This window comes from Lutra lutra, chromosome 1 (assembly GCF_902655055.1).
Source record: "Lutra lutra chromosome 1, mLutLut1.2, whole genome shotgun sequence".
Taxonomy (NCBI): Eukaryota; Metazoa; Chordata; class Mammalia; order Carnivora; family Mustelidae; genus Lutra; species Lutra lutra.
The window spans coordinates 221903607-221919824 of record NC_062278.1 but is presented as its reverse complement, the minus strand read 5'-3'; the positions used below and the strand labels follow the sequence as shown (position 1 = coordinate 221919824).

At 65.2% G+C, this 16218-nt stretch overlaps 2 protein-coding genes across 2 annotated transcripts in view; one reads left to right on the top strand and one right to left on the bottom strand.

The window, feature by feature from the left end:
- The window catches only part of TMPRSS9 (transmembrane serine protease 9), a 30573-nt gene extending 15230 nt beyond the window's left edge, over positions 1-15343 (top strand). Inside the window, exons 9-19 of the mRNA XM_047707201.1 lie at positions 974-1248; positions 3214-3350; positions 3971-4289; positions 5931-6102; positions 6538-6809; positions 7216-7352; positions 9963-10362; positions 13092-13263; positions 13767-14032; positions 14122-14258; positions 14625-15343. Of these exons, the coding sequence (XP_047563157.1) occupies positions 974-1248; positions 3214-3350; positions 3971-4289; positions 5931-6102; positions 6538-6809; positions 7216-7352; positions 9963-10362; positions 13092-13263; positions 13767-14032; positions 14122-14258; positions 14625-14786 (2449 nt within the window). The 3' untranslated portion in view covers positions 14787-15343. The remainder of the gene's footprint in view (positions 1-973; positions 1249-3213; positions 3351-3970; positions 4290-5930; positions 6103-6537; positions 6810-7215; positions 7353-9962; positions 10363-13091; positions 13264-13766; positions 14033-14121; positions 14259-14624) is intronic.
- A 142-nt stretch (positions 15344-15485) lies between these two features.
- TIMM13 (translocase of inner mitochondrial membrane 13) lies at positions 15486-16133 on the bottom strand. The gene is made up of 3 exons (XM_047707237.1): positions 15948-16133; positions 15793-15861; positions 15486-15650 (listed from the first exon to the last, which is right to left on the bottom strand). Exons 1-3 carry the CDS (start codon positions 16065-16067, stop codon positions 15552-15554), a joined length of 288 nt encoding a protein of 95 aa, XP_047563193.1. The 5' UTR covers positions 16068-16133; the 3' UTR covers positions 15486-15551.
- Between the last annotated feature and the right edge of the window lie 85 nt (positions 16134-16218).

Below are 16218 nucleotides of genomic sequence, written 5' to 3'. Positions count from 1 at the left end.
CGCACTGCTGTGTGGGCGCCTTTCTTGGCCAAACCATTTGACACTGTCCCTTCTGACCATGAGGCGTCCCCCCCCGACTCTGCTGCTCATGTCTGCACAGATGAGGGACGGGCCCCGCACACCCGTGATGCAGTCACACACCCGCAGCCGTCCGCCAGCGTCCCGTCCACATCCGACTTGCCCCGGTTGTCCCGAGGGCCTGTTCCAGCCATCGTCATTTTTTCTTTTTTACTCTAATACAGAAAACGTGAAATTTACCACTTGAGCCATTTTAAGGCAGCGAGAGTTTTGGCCCAGCGCTGAGCAGCACGTTCGTGGAGATACGGAGCGAGGGTGGGCAAAGCGGGGCGGGCTCTGTGACCCTGCCCCGGGTTTCTGCCAGGGGCTGTGCTGTTCCGGCAACCGGCTGTGGGCCCAAGAGGTGCCTCATGGGGCCGGGATTAGGGTGAGGAGAGCAAGGCACTCGCCAGGGAGGGCAAAACATATGGGGTCGCCAGAAACCGCCATGGTGACAAGTAGTATTTCACGTCATGTGGCAAAAAATACCAAAATGAGTGCAAAGATGAAAATCAGTGAACGGAATATCCAGTTGTGAAGTCGAGCGCTGACCCCGTAGGCTGGGGCTCGGGGAGGGCGAGGCAGTGAGTGGAGCTGGGCCGGGCCCACCCGGCTTATGTCAGATGTCCCTGCTTCGTTCACGGGGGGCCTTCAGCGTCCCTTTGGTTGTTTTCCAGCCGGTCTGTGGTCTTGGTGCCCCCTTAGCACTTCGTCCCCAGATCTGTGCTTGCCGGGGTGTTGGCCGCTGGCGCCAGCTGGATTTCTTCTGCGTCTGCTTGTTCCTGACAAGCTTGCGTGGAGACCTCGGTGGTGATGACTGGGTTTCGGGGCTCCCCCCGGGTGAGTGCCTCCCGCACCTCCCACTCCCACCTGTCCCGTGGGTGGGCCCCTGAGCCGTGGTCTGTCTGTCCTGCAGATTCCAAGACCCAAGGGAGTGGGTGGCCTACGCCGGCACGACATACCTGAGCGGCGCAGAGCCCAGCACGGTACGGGCGCGCGTGGCCCGCATCACCCCGCACCCGCTGTACAACCCGGACACGGCCGACTTCGACGTGGCAGTGCTGCGGCTGGACAGGCCCTTGGCTTTCGGCAGGCACGTCCAACCTGTGTGCCTGCCCGCCGCCACGCACGTCTTCCCGCCACGCAGGAAGTGCCTGATCTCCGGCTGGGGCTACCTCCGGGAGGACTTCCGTAAGTGCCGTGCTCCCGCGGCTGGGCCAGCCCCCAACCCCCTCCGGGGTCCCGGGGTTCTGTGCTCCGAGCGCCCAGCTCAGTGAGGTGCATTCACAGCCCCAGAGGGGTCCTTGCGGCGCCCTTGGGGTCACCGGCGTGCACAAGGAGCATGCTTGTGGCCGAGGCCGACCAGGCATCGTGCCACCTTACTCTTCCAGCTCAGACCAGAAAGCAATGCCCCTTGCATTTTTGTGCTTTGGGAGGGTAATTTCTAAAAGGGCCCCTAGAGTAGGGGTGGGTGCTTGCCAGTGTCCGGAAGTGCAAGGAGGCTGGGGTGCGTCTGTGCGGAAACGTGTGGTCCGTCAGCCGCCTTTAGCGTGCGTGGCCGAGTGGTGGCCCGCGTGCAGGTGGGCAACCCCACGGTGCGTGTCAACGAGGGTGCATTTAGACAGAAGCCGCATAACACGAGGTTCCGTATTGGTTCACGAAAACGTGGGGACCAGAGGCTCGTAGGAACCTGTTCCGTGAGCCCCACTAGCCTTGCTTCCTGCTCACTGAACCAGGCTTTGCAGTGACTGCACAGAACGGAACGGCCTTGGAAGAGAGCCGAGTGTCATGTTGCGGGGAACCCGAGATGGGCTGGGGGACCGCTGTAGGGAAGGCCCCCGGACAGACGCCCCAGCTCCAAGCTGGTGGAGGAGGCAGAGCCGTGGGACGGGAGGGTGTCCTGCAGCAAGCCCGCCCATCATCGTGGAACGTGCTATGGCCGATGCCGTCTAGAGCATTCCAGAGCAAACCGGCCAACACAGTAGCCACAAGCCACGGGCCGGCTCAGTGGCCGTGCAGGTTTCCATGGACAGCGCACGGGAGTGGGAGCTCCCTGGGGCCCCCGGTGTTCGGGGCTGCTCTGCCCTGTGTGAAGGTTCTGGGGACCCAGCGCGGCTGACCTCCCTCGCACAGCCCGCCGCCTGCGTTCTGGGGCTTTCCCGGGTCCCTTTCTATCTGACGTAGAAGGAAGGAAAAGCGCTGGTGATTCTCACACCTTCTGGGAAGGGAAGGCGTTGGCCGTGTGGACCCCGCGAGGAGGGAGATGACCCAGACACATTCGGGCCTCCCCGGCTCACCGAGCACCGGTCCGGGGCCCGGGCTGGGAGCAGAACAGAGACTCCCTGTGTGGGGCTCAGCCCAGACCTGCGCCATGCAAGAGCACTTGCCTTGGGGCGACTGTGCTTTCCTAAGCTGTGTCACCTGCTGTAGGAGCCACCAGCCCTGCAGTGCGGCCCGTATGGCTCGGACACGCGGTTGTACGTTTTATTTCCTTTGAACGCATTTAGATCTGTGTTTAAGTAGCCACGTGTAGCCGGTGGCTACCGTTCTGGACAGCACAGCTTTAGAGGGAAGTAGGTCATAAGGACGGTAGATGGGGATGGAGACAGCAGAGGAAAGTAAGGCAGGGTGGGGTGGGGGTAAAGAGGCAGTCAGGGGCTTCCTGAGGAAGGAGATGAGGGAGGAAGACAGGCAGATTCTGTAGGGACAACATTCCAGGCAGCTGGAGTGGCATATGCAAAGGCCCTGGGGTCGGTGGCCAGACTTGGACTTTTCGTTTGAGCTGGGGCAGGGGGAGGGCGCCCTGGAAGACTTGAGGAGGGGCAACATAATGATTTCACATTTAGCAGAGATGAACCGTAAATCAGCCAGGGTCGGGCCGAGGAAAGCTTTCTGCAAAGTAGCACAAGAAGAGCTGCAGAGCTGGTGAGGGGAGGCTCGGGCAGAGGGGTCTTCGGAGGGAGATGAGGTGTCCAGTCAGATGCCTCCTTGCTGTCTGGGCCTGGAGGTTACCGCTGAGCGCTTGTAGCGCGTGGCCTCCGCTGGTATCTGAGCAGCTGCTGCAGCGAGTGCCCTCCAGCAGGGGACACGGGGTCGGTGCGGACACGTCCCACGGACCCCAGGCTCATGCTGCCGGTCTCCCCCTGTCCCGGGCAGTGGTGAAGCCAGAAACACTCCAGAAAGCCACTGTGGAGCTGCTGGACCAGGGTCTGTGTGCCAGCCTGTACGGCCACTCGCTCACTGACAGGATGGTGTGTGCCGGCTACCTGGATGGGAAGGTGGACTCCTGCCAGGTGAGCCTGCAGCCCACACCTGCCCCGCCTGCCCCAGGCCCCGTCCACCGCCCAGATGTCCCCTACCGGACTCTGAGCACGGCTGCGGACTGCCTTCGTTTTAGCTCCTGCCCTTGGTCTTATCTCAGCAGCCAGATGGGGACAAGGTGGGGGAGGTCGCTGCAGGTGGCCAGGAAGCCACAGCTGAACCAAGCCTGAGAGAACGCTGGGGAAGGTGGGGGGGAGCTTGTGTCCCGGTGAGCCATGTGTGCGGAGAAGGGGAAGGGCAGCAGGACGGGGCACGAGCATGGAGCAGGCCCTTGGGGAAGTGCAGCGGCCGTCCTGTCCCCCTGTCCATCTAGCAGGCGCTCACATCACCACGCATCTGGTGGGCTAAGGAGATGGATGGGTGTTTATCTGGGGTAGGTCTTTAGCTGCCCACGGTGGAACTGGAAACAGTCTTAGCCCATTGAATTTTTACAGAAGAGAAAGCCGGTTCTGATTTGTGGACGGTCGGCCCACCTCTGCTCCGTGAGCTCGTGGGCAGGGAGCTCTCAGAAGTCCGACTCTGCAGGCCTGGGATTGGGTCTGGCTGCGGCCTGGAGCCCGACCCCCACTGAAGGCGTCCCTTTGTCTCCTAGGGGGACTCAGGAGGCCCCCTGGTCTGCGAGGAGCCCTCTGGCAGGTTCTTCCTGGCCGGCATTGTAAGCTGGGGGATTGGCTGTGCGGAAGCCCGGCGTCCCGGGGTCTACGCCCGTGTGACCAGGCTGCGGGACTGGATCCTGGAGGCCATCACCATGGCGAGCAAGCCTTTGGCCCCCACCGTGGCTCCTGCCTCTGCTACCCCCAGCACGGCCTGGCCCACCAGTCCTGAGAGCCTGGTGGTCCACACCCCCACCAGACCGACACGGGGTCCCAGCACGGCGCCTCCTGATCCGGTGACCGCCTCTAAGCCACAAGGTATTTGCTGGGGACACAGGCGGCCGTCGGCGTCCACTCCCTGCAGGGGTGGGTCAATTGGTATTGGGGAGCGGAGGGCGGATGGGCTAGTGATGTCTGCCGTGGGCACAGGTGAAGGTGTGCCGGGTCCTTCAGACCATGCGGCCAAGTCAGGCAGCGCACGGGGATGCCCATGGGATGTCCTCCAGGGGCAGCCGGGGACTGGCGACTTTGAGCTGTGCCCTCAGGGTCCTTCCAGACACACCACACACACACACGTGCACACACACGGACCTTTTAACATCCGAGAACCTGCAGTTCTCTTTTTTTTCCTCAAATTTTCCTGCACACATTTGCGTGCTCCTTTTCCAGGAGAGGAGCAACGTCTGCTTATCTGGTTTTTAATTTTCATTTGATCTTTAACTGCCGCGTCAAACACCTAAAATGGGCCGTCCTGAGCTGCTTGCCCGTCTAGGTCGGTGGCCTTACGTATCCTCACCTTGTGCAGCAAGTCTCCAGAACTTTCCACCTGAAGCTCCACGGCCTCCACATAGCAGCCCGCCCTGCCCTGCCCCTAGCCCTCAGCGGCCTCTGCACCGCACTGGTGACTGGCGACCGGCTGTCCGCTCCCTCCCAGGAGCCGCGGCACGTCGGTCCTTTTGTGATGGGCTCGGTTCACTCCGTGCTCCCCATTTTACACAGAGTTACGGCTGGACCTGGGGAGAACCCGCGTCTTCACGTCTCCCCCGGGCAGACCTCCCTGTGCAGGGACCGGCACGTCTTTCCCTGTCTCTCCGCGTCTCCCCGCCTTCCCCGGTGCCCCTCTGCGGGGTGTTTGTGCAGGAGCAGGCCCAGTCCTTGTTAACGGTGGCGGTGTCGGGGCAGACGGGAGATTTCTGTCGTGTTCTCCGCTAGTTTGCAGCCCAGCGGCTCACAGAGCGGCAACTCCCGAGCCGTTCCCGAGACAGCAGACCTGGGCGAGGCCAGCGCGAGGTGTGCAGGCACCGGCCCCTGAGGACACTCCACGGGGCACTGCGGGGGCCCCTCCTGCTTTCTTTCCCTCCGCAAGCTCTCCTGTGGCCTCTTCCAGCAGCGCTCAGTGACGGTCACACCCGCATTCTCACTCGGGGCCCCTGTGTCTTCGGCCCCGGGAAGCTGCCCCAGTTACGACCTGGGGCTGAGCTGCAGAGATGGGGTTTCTGGACACAGTGGTCTGTCTCTGTCTTCTCTGGTCTCCAAGGACCCAGATAAGATGCCAGTCCACCTTCATGGTCCCCCACACCTGCGATGCGGAGCCTGTTAGAACACCGCTTCGTTTAAATGTCAGCTACCCCGACCCCGTCCCCAGATCCCTCAGCGCCCAGTTCCCCCGGGTCCTCCCGTGCGCACTCCCTCCTCGCAGCGAGCCCATCAGCCCGACCTCGTGGGCCGCAGGTCTGTGTCTGGTGGGCTTGGGCCCTCAGACCCAAGACACTCTATGACCGTATCTTCTCCTGAGTCCACCTGCGCCCACTGTGCCATGTCCTTGCTGTAAGACCAGAGGCCACCATTAGGCCTCAGTTTCTTCATCTGTATAATGGGGAGGCAGCGCTCTGGTGTCCAAGCCCCCAGGCTCCCACTCTGGGCTGCGATGCCAAGATCCTCTTCTCTCGTCCCTCACAGAGTGTGGGGCCAGGCCGGCCATGGAGAAACCCACGCGGATCGTGGGCGGGCTGGGGGCCGCCTCTGGGGAGGTGCCCTGGCAGGTCAGCCTGAAGGAAGGTTCCCGGCATTTCTGCGGCGCGACCGTGGTGGGTGACCGCTGGCTGCTGTCGGCCGCCCACTGCTTCAACCAGTAAGGCCCGCCCCCTCCACAGCCAGGTGTCCCCAGCAGCTCCCGCCCCTGTGCACTGGGGTGGCCCTGGGCTCGTCCAGCCGCAACACAGGGGGAGCAGGAGAAGGAGGGGTTCTGGGGGCCTTCTCAGGAGGAGAGTCTGTGGAACTGGCCTCTGGGGACAGAGGGGGGCTAAGTAGAGGAGGGGACGAGGGCCCCTCCCCCCGGGCTCCCGGCATCCGTGCTTGACGTCCCTAGAGCGCCAGGAGCCACTCACTCTCGTCACAGCCCAGGGGAAGGGCTTCCTGCCTTGCCTGGCCCCCAGCTCAGGCGCTTTGGGGGAGCAGCTGTGTGGGCCCTCTGTCCTCCTGGTGCCCTGCCCGGGCCCGGGGCGCCGCCCAGCTCCCTGGGGGCAGTGGGGGTGCCGGCAGGTGTCTGAGCGGCCCCTGTCAGCAGCACGAGGGTGGAGCTGGTGCGGGCCCAGCTGGGCACCGCGTCCCTCGCGGGCGTCGGCGGCACCCCGGTGAAGGTGGGGCTCAGGAGGGCGGTGCTGCACCCCCAGTACAACCCCGGCATCCTGGACTTCGACGTGGCCGTGCTGGAGCTGGCCAGGCCCCTGGGTTTCAACCCGTTCATCCAGCCGGTGTGCCTGCCGCTGGCCATCCAGAAGTTCCCGGTGGGCCGCCGCTGCGTGGTCTCCGGCTGGGGCAGCACACAGGAGGGCAACGGTGAGCCCCGGCCGCGTGCCTGGTCCCCCGTCTGCAGACCCCTCACCTCCCCCTCCTCCGGGGCCCACGGACGCCCGCCCACGGCCCTGCCCACTCGCTTACGGCCGTCCCAAGAACCTGGGCTCCCCGGTGCTGGGCCCTTCCGAGCGCCCCGAGCTCCTCCAGTTCGTGCCAGCTTTGAAGCCTCAGAACAGCCTTCCTGCAGGTGCCCTGCGGCACCGGGGAGAGTGCAGGGGGCGGCGGGGAGGGTCTCGGGCGTGAGGAGGGCCAGGGTCAGCTTCCTCCTCACCCCGTGGCGTGGCAGGAATCCCTGGGGCCCTGTGGGTTCGTCCGCGGGCCGGGGACGGCGCCGTCTCTGGGGGGTGCTGCTGGCTGAACCGCGGCGGGGGCTCTCCTCTCGTCACAGCTACCAAGCCCGACATTCTGCAGAGGGCGTCCGTGGGCATCATAGACCAGAAGGCCTGCAGTGCCCTCTACAACTTCTCCCTCACGGACCGGATGCTCTGCGCAGGCTTCCTGGAGGGCAAGGTCGACTCCTGCCAGGTGAGCAGCGGAGCAGCCGCCCACGCCCTTCCGCCGGCCGGTCCCTCCTCCTCGCTCCCACCCAGGGTTCCACAGACCTCGACGGGAAGGAAACCAGGGAAGGAGCCGTCAGCGGACACAGCGGACAGGGAAACCCTTCCGAGAACCCAGATGTCTTTCACGTTGCTTCAGAGAAATGTCCTTTCCAAGCACGTTCCGGGTGTGTGCTCCAGGCACAGGAGGCTCAGAGGTGATCGTGTGCTCCCGGGAGGCGAAGCCAGTGCAGGCGGCGGCCTGGGCCGGCCCTCATCCGCGGGGCGACAGTGACAGCCGGGAAATCCGTGGCTGAGAGATTACAGACCGGTCTTACCTAGAATCGCCAGTGCAAAACCCTCGGTAGACGTTGGCAGATTAACTCTAGGAATGTGCTAAAAGGAAAACAAATCAGCCGCGGTGCGTCTGTCTCCTAAGAGGGCTGGTCGGACGCGGGAGAACCCAGTACCTCCATCATCACACCCATGGACTGCAGGGGAGAAACAGCGGTGTCTCCACAGCCCCAAAGAAAGGCATTCGATAATTTTTTTTTCAAAGATTTTATTTTACAGAGAGAGATCACAAGGAGGCAGAGAGGCAGGGAGAGAGAGAGGGGGAAGCAGGCTCCCCGCCAGAGAGCCCGATGCGGGACTCGGTCCCAGGACCCTGGGATCATGACCTGAGCCGAAGGCAGAGGCTCAACCCACTGAGCCCCCCAGGCGCCCCGGCATTCGATAATTTTTTAAAGGACTTGTTTTAGAGAGATTTATCTAATAAATTAAAAATAATTTATTGACTACTTAAAAGATGTACGCATTTGGGGGGCACAGAGGGGACTCTCACGCGGACTGCCGAACGTGGAGCCGTGCGGGGCTCAATCCCGCAGCCCTGACCGCTGGCCCGAAGCCACACCAAGAGTCGGCGCCACCCAGGTGCGCCAGCACTTGGTAGTTTTTAGCCACCGTTTCTAGTTACATTTTAAGCAGTTGTGGCCCGATGACCGCTGGAGAACAGAAACCTACTGCAGACCCCAAGCTCGGTGGCGAAGCAGCTTTCCTCGGCCACAGCGCCTGCTGTTGCCTGTCTGGACTCACCCGGAAAGTCGGGAGGAAAGACGGCATTTGTAGGCAGACGTGTGACCCGCGGGAACATAGCTGACCACCCAAACAGAAGACCGTACATGCTAGAAACACACCAGCCGGCGGAGAAATGGCGACTCGCGAGTGTTGCCGCCCGGCTGGAACGAGGGCCTCGCGCGGGGTCAAGGGCTGTTCTTCCAGCAAACGTCCGCGGCCTGGACGAGGGTCCCACTGACCCTGGGACCAGCATCCGTCTGGTGTCCAGAAGTAAACTCTAAGAGGTGTTCAGGGTTTTCCTGGAGGAAATCACGAAACTCAGAAGAACATTAAAAGGTCTGAGCAGATAAAACAGCGCGCTGACGGCCGGGAGGACCCGGTGCCACGGACACCCGCTTCTCCCCATTTTCCCTACTTGCCAGTGCGGCTCCGGGCCGGTCCCAGCAGCGGCTGCCGTGTGACTCGGCAAAGTTACACACACGGCGGGGCGGGATGATTCTGATAAAGGAGAATGGGGGGAACGTGGGTACCGCCAGGAACGGCGACGCAAAAGCACCAGGAGAGAACGGGCGGTGTGGATAGCCCCAGCCGCGGGCTGTCGGCTCCCGGGTCTGCCGGGCTCTCCCAGCTGTCGCTCAAGGTCCACCTCCAGGGGTGCACTCATGCGGCGGGGGTGCGGCTCCCCGGCTTCCTCCCCACCCGGCACCGGCTTCCGAGCACGGTATCCACGCGGGGCGGCCTCCGCCGGGGCAGCTGTGAGGCTGGCGGGCCGGGAGCAGTGGACGGCGTGTCCCCTGGCGCTGCAGGCGCCGGCCGTGGGCGAGGGTCTCCGCAGCACCCTGCATGCAGCCTCCCCACGGGGTCTCCGCCCAGAACCCTCCAAAGGCGGCGGCAGGCTTCCGAGAGCAAGTAGCTCCGGGGGCCAGCATTTGCCTGACCTTACTTTGGAAGTCACCCAGCGTCGCTGTCCCCACGGCCTGGGGCTGAAGGCAGTCGCAGAGGCCGCCCGGGGCGGCGGGCAGAGTGGGGGGTGGCCCGAGAGAGGCCCTCCTGACAGCTCTGGGAAGACGCGGCCTGAGCCTTGCCGCGAGGTTCCGGATTCTTGGAGAAAAGCCCTGGGTCACTGGTGTGCCTCCTTCTGCGCCGTCAGGAGCGAGGCCGGCAGGAACGAGCAGCGGTTAATTCCAGGCGATGGGAATACCCGTGACCACGATCGTCTTTAGAGTTTTCTGCATTTTTCTTCACGTCCCCCAAACAAAAGCAAGAACAACGAACTCGGAGAGAAGCGACTGGATCAGGGTCACCCAGGCGGGCGTGGGGCTGAACCGGGTGTCCTGGGCCCCCGCCGCGGTGATGTGGGAACGGGAGTACCTGGCAGAGCCCGGAGCAGAGAGGGCACCGCGGTCCGCGGTCACAGCCAGCCCTCCCCTCGGTTTCCACACCTCCGTCACCGTGTCTGCGTCGGGCGGGCAGCTTGGCCGTGGGCTGGCTCCCACCCTCCCCTTCCTCCCTTCCCTTGCAGGGCGACTCGGGAGGACCCCTGGCCTGCGAGGAGGCCCCCGGCGTGTTTTACCTGGCAGGGATCGTGAGCTGGGGGGTCGGCTGCGCTCAGGCCGGGAGGCCGGGCGTGTACACGCGCGTCACCAGGCTGAAGGGCTGGATCCTGGACACCATGTCCTCGGGCCACCCACCCAGCCCTCGCCCGCCCACCACGGGACCCCCACCTGCCACCAGACCTTCCTCCAGGACGGTGGCTGGCCCCACAGCCCCAGGGGTCCTGGCCAGCGGAGCCACCCCACGGGCCACTAGCCGGGCAACCAGCCAACCTACCAGCAGGACTGCCACCACTGCGAGCACCACCGCAGGGGGACAGACACCGCTTCCAAGTGCCCCCGGCACCACCGTGGGCTTTCAGCCACCAGGTAGCGGGAGGGATGGAGGGACATGCCACCAGGTAGCGGGAGGGATGGAGGGACATGTGGGTGGCAGGGTCCTGCATCCGTTGTGACAACAGCAGACATTTATTCTCTCCCAGTGCTGGAGGTCAGAAGTCTGCGTAGACACTGTCCTCTCTCCCTGTCCTCACGGGCTTGTCCCTCTGTCTGTCTCGTGTCCTCACTATGTCACGGCCCGCCTGGGACCTTGTTCTAAGTTCATGATCTTTTTAAAGACCTGCGTCCCCATGTCCCATCCTAAGCTCCCGGGGGCTCCGACTTTGCTGTAGGATTCTGGAGGACGTGAGTCAGCCCACGATAGGCCCTGAAAGCCGGGGACGCAGGCCCTGGTCAGACACCCTTGGTGGGAGGGTCCCCACCGCTCTGTCCATCCAACCAGTGTTCACAAAACCCTCCCGTGTGCGCCCCGTGGTAAGTCTGGGGTGCCGTGGGGAACCAGACGCGCAGGAAGATGGCAGCAGGAGTGAGGCGAGCAAGCCGAGCCCACAGGCTCCCATGCGGGGCCTCAGGGGACACCCTGGCTGAGGCGCAGCCCTGCTCGGCCCAGCTGGCCCGCAGGACGCTGACCGACACCGCGCCCGGGAGATCTTGGAGCTTCTCAAGTGCCCAGTTAGGTTTTATTGAGCATTAAGCGGAAGTGCGTGAGACGTGTCTGCGGGCCCCAGATAAAACCCATCAGATGCGGCCCGTTTCACGGAGTCAGACCGAGACCTGCCCGCAGACACTGGCTGCGGGGGAACTAAGGGGAGAACCAGGCCTGGCTTCTGCGGGACACGTAGTGGCCCCCCGTGTTAGCGACCAGCCCACTTCTCCCACCCAGCCTCGGTTCTGAGAGATGGGATGGTCACCCGAGCGGGACACAGAGGCAAGCAATAGGCTCTCTAGAGAAAGGGGAGGCAGCGTGGGGTGGGGACCGGGGGCCGGAGCAGCAGGAAGGCCTCGGCAAGAGCCCCTTGCCCCCTCCTCGCCCCAGCAGACACGAGCTCTCCGCCGGAAGCTGAGGGACAGTGTCTGGTCTGGCTTCATTCAGGTGGGGAGGCGGGTCGCGGGGACCGGATGTGCTTCCAGGAGCTGCCCCCAGAGCAGGTGCTCAGCGCGGGGCCGCCGGTCTGTTGGCCCAATTCGCTGCTGGCTCATGAGCTTCCCAGAACCCCCAGCTGTTCCGTGCCCCCACCCCGCATTCTCAGCCTCCCTCCAGAGACTCTGGCCCCCGGACCTTCCCCTGCCGTCCTCCTCCATCGGTGTTCCCTCCCCACCTCCCTAGGTCCCCGTCGTCCTTGTGTTCAGGGTGTGTGTGTGACGGAAACTGTGACACACAGGGGTAGTAGTCCTCTGGCCCGTCCCAACCATTAGGATGCGTCCCCGAGGCTGTCCTCCTCCTTTCCCCTGGCGCACGTGTCCGGTGTCCAGGCCCGAGGAGCTGGAGCTGCCCGGGGTCTGCAGTCCCCACGAAGTCAGGCTGATGCGCTCCTGCCTCAGGCAGCCCGCGCGCCATCAGAGCCATAGGAAGGGGCAGGCCGCTGCGGGGCCTGGGTGCATAGAGGAGGTTGGAAGGAAGCGTCTTGCTTAGCTAGGGGTACAGTCGACCGCGGGCCGAGGGTCTGTGAGGGGTTTCCTGGGGAGCCGCAGAGTGGAGGCAGAGCGTCTGGTCCAGAGCCCCCTGAGGCTCTGCACCTGGGCTAGAAAGCTAGCGTCCCCGGGACTAGTGTGCCCGGCCAGAGGGGCAGCTCCCCCACCCCCTCCCCGCCACTGACTCCCCGCGGCAGGTGCTGCGGGTCCGACGGCAGCGCAGTCTCCAGCAGAGCCGCTCCGAGAGCAGGCGTGTGTCTCCCTGGCTCTGCAGCTGGCTTGCTCTGCGTCTGGCCTCCTGTCTCGGTGACATACCATTCCCAGCCCCCAAGTTCTGAGCCTGGGGTCCAGAAGAGGGCAGGAAGCCCCTGGAAATGGCACACATGGCTGCCTTGTTCCGCAGGGGGCAGCATTTCCAGAAAGGAGCCGTTTCCATCCGATCCTCCAGGCTTCTTGGTCGGGCCCTCGGGACTGAGAGGGAACGGGGCGGGTGGCCTCTCGTCTCCCCCTTCTTCCCTTCCGGCTCCGGCTGAGGGGCAGGGAAGGCACGTGGGGGTTGGGACAGCAGGCTGGGGAAGGGGGGCCATTCTGGAGGAGGAGGATTCCCTGTGGGAATGACCAGGCAGGTCCCCGCGTGCCCCCATGGGTGGTGACGGGTTCCCGCAGCACCTGCTGAAACCACCACTTTGTTCTCTCTGCTGCTGTGCTCTGAGTGCGCCTTGTTCTGGGGTCGCGGCAGGTGTCAGTACCCTGGGAAGGAGAACCAGGGAGGGCATCCAGGGAGACCAGTCAGCGCAGGAGCCGCAGGGACAGGGCAGGGCCTGCTGGGCAGCAGCCGAGGGTGGGCAGAGGCGCAGGGAACTTGGCTCCCGCTCGCAGAGATGCGTGGGGAGAGGGAGACGAGAGGAGTGCGGGCCAGACCTTCAGCCAGGAAGGCGGCCAGTTGAAATGCATTCCAGATGTTCCTGCAGAAGCACCCAGAGAGGGCTCATTTGCAGGACCAAGTGCCTGGGGGGTTTACCCAGGGCAGGACCCCCAACCCTTTGCCCACTAGTCCTGCCCTAGGCACGTGCACTGTGGGAGGTGGGGTCTGAGCCCTGCTGAGCAGTCCCCCAACTCCCCCTCAGACTGTGGCTTGGCACCCATGTCAGCGATGACCAGGATTGTGGGCGGCAGCAACGCGGGCCAGGGGGAGTGGCCGTGGCAGGTGAGCCTGTGGCTGCGGCGCCGGGAACACCGCTGCGGGGCTGTCCTGGTGGCGGAGAGGTGGCTGCTGTCTGCGGCACACTGCTTTGACGTGTGAGTCCGGCCATCCCGTGGGGTTCACTGGGCCGACTTTCTGAGTCACCCCTCCATGCCTTGGCCATGAAGTACCCCCCCACCCCCGGGGCACCCACTGCCCCAGGCCATCTCCCCCTTCATACAGCCCTCCCCTGCACAGGAACCACCTCGAGCTGGACCCCCACCAAACCCTGGGCACAGCCTCTCCCAACAGCTGGGGTCAGGCCTGTGGGGACACGGTGGGGCAGGGGTGTCTGGGGAAGCTTTGGGCCCTCCCATCCCTGGTTCACCCCACTGGGACTTGGCACCAGACCTAAAGGGGCAGGGCACTCTGAAGGGTGGACAGGGCTATGGCCCCCATCCTCCAGGGGGACAGCCAGCGGAAGGGGGCACCGTGCACCTCTGGGGGTCAGGGTCCAAGGGGGTGGGCATGTAAGACCCCCAGATACAGCTTGTGGGGTCCCATCAGTGCGTGGGAGCAGGCGGGGGCTCCGGCCAACGCCTGTCCCGTGCCCCCGCAGCTACGGGGACCCCAAGCAGTGGGCGGCCTTCCTGGGCACGCCGTTCCTGAGCGGCGCCGAGGGGCAGCTGGAGCGCGTGGCTCGCATCTTCAAGCACCCCTTCTACAACCTCTACACGCTCGACTACGACGTGGCGCTGCTCGAGCTGGCGGGGCCCGTGCGCCGCAGCCGCCTGGTGCGGCCCATCTGCCTGCCCGAGCCCACGCCGCGGCCCCCTGACGGCGCGCGCTGCGTCATCACCGGCTGGGGCTCCGTCCGCGAGGGAGGTAGGCGCGGCCGCCCCCCCGCCCAACCCCGCGCCCCGGGCGGCGTCGTCGAGCACGCCCCGGCCCATCCAGCTCCGTGTCGCCCGCAGGCTCGATGGCGCGGCAGCTGCAGAAAGCGGCTGTGCGCCTCCTCAGCGAGCAGACGTGCCGCCGCTTCTACCCGGTGCAGATCAGCAGCCGCATGCTGTGCGCCGGCTTCCCGCAGGGCGGCGTGGACAGCTGCTCGGTGAGCGCACCGGGCCAAAGCGGAGGGCGGCGGGTGGGGGGTGGGGACGCAGTTCTCACCGTCGCGGGCCCTACTAGCCAGGTGCCACCCTCCAGCGCCCGCTTCTGCAGCCCGCCAAGTAGGGCACCGATCTCGGCCTCGAATTCTCAGTCCACCACCGTTTATTGGGCAACCTGCCCCTGGGCCCTGCAGGGGCAGCCCGGGACCAAGGCCCAGTGTCTGGAACGGTCTGCCAGCCAAAGGAGCGGGTGGTCCTAACAGAACCCACTTCCCAGGAACTAGAAGGCGACCCGGGAAAGGGGCCCTGGCCCAAGTGCTGCGGTGGGGGAGGTGCTGGGCTGCTCTAAGGCCTTTCCTCTCCTCCAGGGTGACGCTGGGGGACCCCTGGCCTGCAGGGAGCCCTCTGGCAGGTGGGTGCTAACTGGGGTCACCAGCTGGGGTTACGGCTGCGGACGGCCCCACTTCCCCGGTGTCTACACCCGGGTTGCTGCTGTGAGAGGCTGGATCGGGCAGAACATCCAGGAGTGACCAGCCAGTGGACACGAGAGGTGAAGGCAGCAGGAAGCAGCTGACCCCTCTGCCTGAGGAGGGGAGTCTGGGGCGCCAGCGGGAGGTGAGGGACTGCGGATAACCGGGTGCAGTCTCACTGCGTATTTTGTTGCAATAAACAGCCCCTCGTCCCAAGCCTACCGGCTCAGCACCTCCATGTCCCAGCAAGGAACCCCTACCCACCCCTCAGCCCGGACCCGGGGTGGGAGGAAGGATGCCAGGAGGACCAGCGAGGCCTCCTGGGGCGAGGACCACCCTCCAAGGCTTTGGCGGCGCCGCAGCTGGGGAGGGAGCTGGCGAGCCTCGTCTTCCAAGGAAGGTCCCCTTGGCGCAAGCACCATGTTCCCAGTGATCGCGAAAGCCCAGCCGCGCAGAGGGAAGGCGGGGTGGGGGGTCGGGAGGAAGAGACTCAGGCTAGCGGGGCGCCCAGGAACACGCGCTACCCCCTCCGGCAGAGAACCCCTGCAGGGCGGACCGCCCGGGTTCTCCCTGCCACCCATCCCGAGGTCCATATGCGGATTCTCCGCCCAAGGCACGAGGCGGGATGCGGGCGCTTGGCGCAGTCCCAGGCCCCCCCGACCCACGCCGCGCTCGCTGGCAGGCGGGAGGGGAGCAGCGTCCCGAGCGCCGCGGCGCCAGTCTCCGCAGAAGCACGGGCAGGAAGGACGCACGAGCGGCCCCGCTTCGCAAAGGGCATTTATGGAAACGGAACGGGGGGTGAGGGCCGGGCGCGGCGCGCCGGGGTCACATGTTGGCTCGTTCTCGCTGCAGTCGCGAGTTGTAGGCGCGGGACACGGTGTTCCAGGCGTCCATGTAGCGGTCCATGCACATGGCGATGCACTTCTGCAGGCGGGGAGGGCGCGCAGCTCAGCTCCAGCCCCGACCCGCGCCCCCGCCCCAGGACAGCGGGCTGCGCACGCGCAAAGGTCCCCGCGCGACGGCCCGCGCACGCGCAGCGGCCTCCCCGCGGCCCCGCCGGTCTCACCTGTTCCGAGTTGTCCAGGGAGCCCCCAGGCTTCCCAATGCACTTCCGGAAGCACTTGTCCGTCATCCTCTGTGGGGACACGCGAGCTCAGCCGCGACAGCCGCCCCCAGCAGACCCCCACCGCCCTGGGCGCCCGCCCCGGCCCGACCCCGGACCTGCAACAGCTCCTGCGCGTTAGCCACGGCGATCTGCACCTTCACCTGCTCCATGATGAGCCCCGGGTCCAGCTTGCCGCCGCCGGAGCTCCCGAAATCGGAGCCGAAGCCACCCTCCATGGCTCCGCAAAGTCAAACGAACCGTGACCGCGTGCGCCGACCCGTACCCACGCCGGAAGTCGGCCGCCCAGGGCGCCACGGGAAATGGAGTCCAGCTGTGCTGGTGGAGGAGTCGGACTACAATTACCACAAGGCCGTGCGTCCTCCACCC

Bases quoted from the DNA above. Each gene is read 5' to 3' on its own strand.
- TIMM13 (XM_047707237.1), bottom strand. From the start codon at position 16,067: ATGGAGGGTGGCTTCGGCTCCGATTTCGGGAGCTCCGGCGGCGGCAAG. The intron at 15,862-15,947 runs GTCCGGGGTCGG...GTGTCCCCACAG, and splicing joins ACGCGCAGGAGCTGTTGCAG to AGGATGACGGACAAGTGCTT. The intron at 15,651-15,792 runs GTGAGACCGGCG...CCCCGCCTGCAG, and splicing joins CCCTGGACAACTCGGAACAG to AAGTGCATCGCCATGTGCAT.